At 35.2% G+C, this 3,304-nt stretch overlaps 1 protein-coding gene across 1 annotated transcript in view; it reads left to right on the forward strand.

Moving 5' to 3' along the window:
- Positions 1-320: 320 nt before the first annotated feature.
- Positions 321-3,304, forward strand: part of foxr1 (forkhead box R1) — a 3,763-nt gene continuing 779 nt past the window's right edge. Inside the window, exons 1-4 of the mRNA XM_016490612.1 lie at positions 321-537; positions 624-743; positions 2,107-2,339; positions 2,463-2,731. Coding sequence (XP_016346098.1) covers positions 417-537; positions 624-743; positions 2,107-2,339; positions 2,463-2,731 — 743 coding nt within the window. The 5' untranslated portion in view covers positions 321-416. The remainder of the gene's footprint in view (positions 538-623; positions 744-2,106; positions 2,340-2,462; positions 2,732-3,304) is intronic.

Consider the following 3,304-nt stretch of genomic DNA (forward strand, 5'->3'; position numbering starts at 1 on the left):
CCAAACAAAAGTTTATATATTTTTTATTATTTTTTATTTATTTTATATAGGTTTTTTTTTTTTTTTCGCCATTTTTGACAACATTTGATATCTAAAATAAAGGTAAGCTATTTTACTTTTTTTTTTTTTCCCCCAGGAAATGTTAAACAGCATTTTGTAGTCAAAATGTATCTGCATATGGACAAACTGACTAGAACGCAATAATAATACTCACAATTAGCGTGATAATGAACCCTAGTGGTCAATGAAAACCTGTTAAACCTTTGATTGCTAATAATGGAGCTTAATGATTTCCACCTGTTTTAATGAACGATATCGCCACAGTTCGTCTTTACTGACGCCATATTTCTTCGAATAAAAGAGATATTGGGCTTTGGTTACAAACGTTTGCTAGCTGTTCCTGCATAGTCGACGACATGTATTTACATCTTCAATCCAAAAGCAGATTTCTCGACCTTCATTTGACCAGCGGTTTACATGACTGGGACATGAATGAGGAAATAAAGTTAACGACGACGACTGATCAGTTTTACCACGGTAAAATAATTGTGTTTCAGTGAGTAATTGACTCAAGTATGCGAAAGAGAGGCGTTTTTCAGTGTGGATGTGTGGTGGTTTGGCAGATGATAAGCGGTCTGACCAGTATCTGGCGCAGTGGCACTTCGCGAGGATCTCCAGAAGATCATTACCAACAGCAGCAGCAGCAGCGCACGGGAGCTACCAGCTGCCCCTCAGCAGCAGAGGTGTGTTCATCAAGCATAGCCTGCTCATGACCGCACACTAATCAACAAAATACATCAAACACAAAACTCCTTATCAAAGGTGTTCACTATTTTCAATGCCAGAGAGATCCCATGAAAATGTTCTGTAACTTACACAAATGTATAATTTGTTGTCGTTTATGAATGACTGTATTTATTTGAAACCATAAACACTGCAATATTGCAAAGACCAATTATTGTACAAAATAATCATAAAAAATACAAGATAATATTTTGTATTTGGAACGATTATAAAACGTATTATATTTCCAAATACAAAATCATTTATGAAACCATTATCTGGAAAATATTTGCGTTGTATAACAGTTGGCCGTTTTTGTTTTCTGCCCAAAACAGTACTTATTATTATTATTATTATTATTATTATTATTATTATTATTATTATATTTTCTCTATCGACATTACAATACAAAGACAAATTATTTTACAAAATAATTATTAAAAATACAGGATCATTTTTGTATTTGGAACAATTATAATAAATTATATATTTCCCAATACAAAATTTATGAAAATATTATCTGGAAAATATTTGCTTTGTATAATAGTCGACAGTTATTGTTTTCTGCCTAGTAGTAATAGTAGTATCTCTATTGAGGATCCCTGTCTTAAAACACAAAGTTCCCAGTAATGTTCGTATTACCAAAAAGAAGAAAATCTTTCAAGATTTTTTTTTATTTTGTATTTATTTATTTTTTTAAGATTTACGTGATTTAATTAATAGTAAAATTCCATCATATTGAATTGAATAATCCTAACATTTTATTTGAATAATTAAAGATTGTTCAATTATTCAGTTAAAATACATAAGGATTATTCAATTCAACTTGGGTTTTACTGTCAAATTGGGTAAATCTTTTAAAAAGCCTTTTTTTAGTGTATCCTTTTTATTTTTAACATTACAGTGGTTTCGACCATTTGTAACTCGAGTCAGTCAGTTATTATGCTTTATGTATTGTCATAATTATAAACAGACTGGTTTGCAGGACAAATATTTGAACTGCATTTTGTCTCGCAAATTGGCTTAATTCCGCATTTCAAAATAAGGTAAATAGTTCCTTGTGTGATTATTCCATGATTACTGATAATTAGTAGTCTACACAATAGATCAATGCTCTAAGAATTCCATAAGATCCTGTAAAACTGTACTTGATGATCTGAGAATTTTTATTTGAGGGTCCCTTCTGATTGGTTCCAAATTCTAAAAGGAATTCCAATAGGAATCTTGTGTATGTCCCTTTTTTTTTTTTTCTTCCCCCAACTCAGTTTCTTAAAAACTCTTGTCACTGTGCGCTTCAAACTTAATTGTTTCTGTCTTTTAAAGAGCCTGAAATACAACCTAATCTGTGGCTGATGGTGAATCCCAGTTTAGCCTGCCCCATAAAGTACCCTAGTAATTACCCCAAAGCCCCAACACCCCCAAAACCGACACCGCAGTCAGCGCTGCCAAGAACCGCCACACCTGTTCTGGAACACCGTCTGCACCCTGCGATACTGCCTGATGAGACCTGCCTGAATGAGTCAATGCACGATACCTCCCTCTCCAGCGAGTATCAGGTAGGAGTAAAGCTGCGTTGCGTACTTTGCTTGTTTGCCACCTTGATATTAAGGCACAATGAATAAACTGGGTGAAAGATTATAGATATCTGATGTAGTTGACCCATCTCCAACTTGTCCCAGGTCACAGACGAAGATGACGCTTCTTCTGTAGATGTGCCTGTTTGTCGTAAGGTAAAGGGTGTGCGGAAGGGGGGGACCCCCAAAGCGTCTACTCGCAAACTGGGTCTGACGCAGAACAGGAGGCTTCAGAGAGCCCTGCAGGACAGTATGAACCTGAAGAACGGCGGATGGCCTCGGCCTCCTGTTAACTACTGCATCCTCATCGCAATGGCACTCAGCAGCAGCCGTAACGGCAGTCTTAATGTACAGCAGATCTATAACTTCACCAGGTCTCTTTTATATACTTAACCATGTGAACAAACACTGACGGTACATTCTTAAATTCAGTCTAAAAATAAAGCTTCCAGAAAGCTGATTTTGCAATGATGCCGTTGAATAACAATCATTTTTGGCTCCACAAAGAACCTTTCACTCTTAAAAATAAATGTGCTTAAAAGGTTCTTCACAGCGATGCCATAGAAGAACCATTTTTGGTTCCACAAAGAAGCATTCAGACAAAGGTTCTTTTAAAGAACCATCTCTTTCTTGCCTTTTTATAATCTGAAGAACCTTCTTCCGCCACGAACCTTTTGTGAAACCAAAAGGTTCTTCAGATCTTAAAGGTTCTTTATGGAACCATTTAGACAAAAAAAAGGTTCTTCTATGGCATCGTGAAGCACTTTTATTTTTAAGAGCGTTTAGTAAAAAATGTCCTTTTAAAAAAGGTTCTTTTAAGAACATTTTCCACAAAGAACGTTTTGTAGAATGCAAAGATTCCATGGATGTTAAAGGTTCCTCATGGACTAAAGATGCCCATAAAGAACCTTTACTATTGAGTGAATTACGGTTTTTTTTTTTTTTTT

Source organism: Sinocyclocheilus anshuiensis, unplaced genomic scaffold, assembly GCF_001515605.1.
Source record: "Sinocyclocheilus anshuiensis isolate Anshui unplaced genomic scaffold, SAMN03320099.WGS_v1.1 scaffold246, whole genome shotgun sequence".
Taxonomy (NCBI): Eukaryota; Metazoa; Chordata; class Actinopteri; order Cypriniformes; family Cyprinidae; genus Sinocyclocheilus; species Sinocyclocheilus anshuiensis.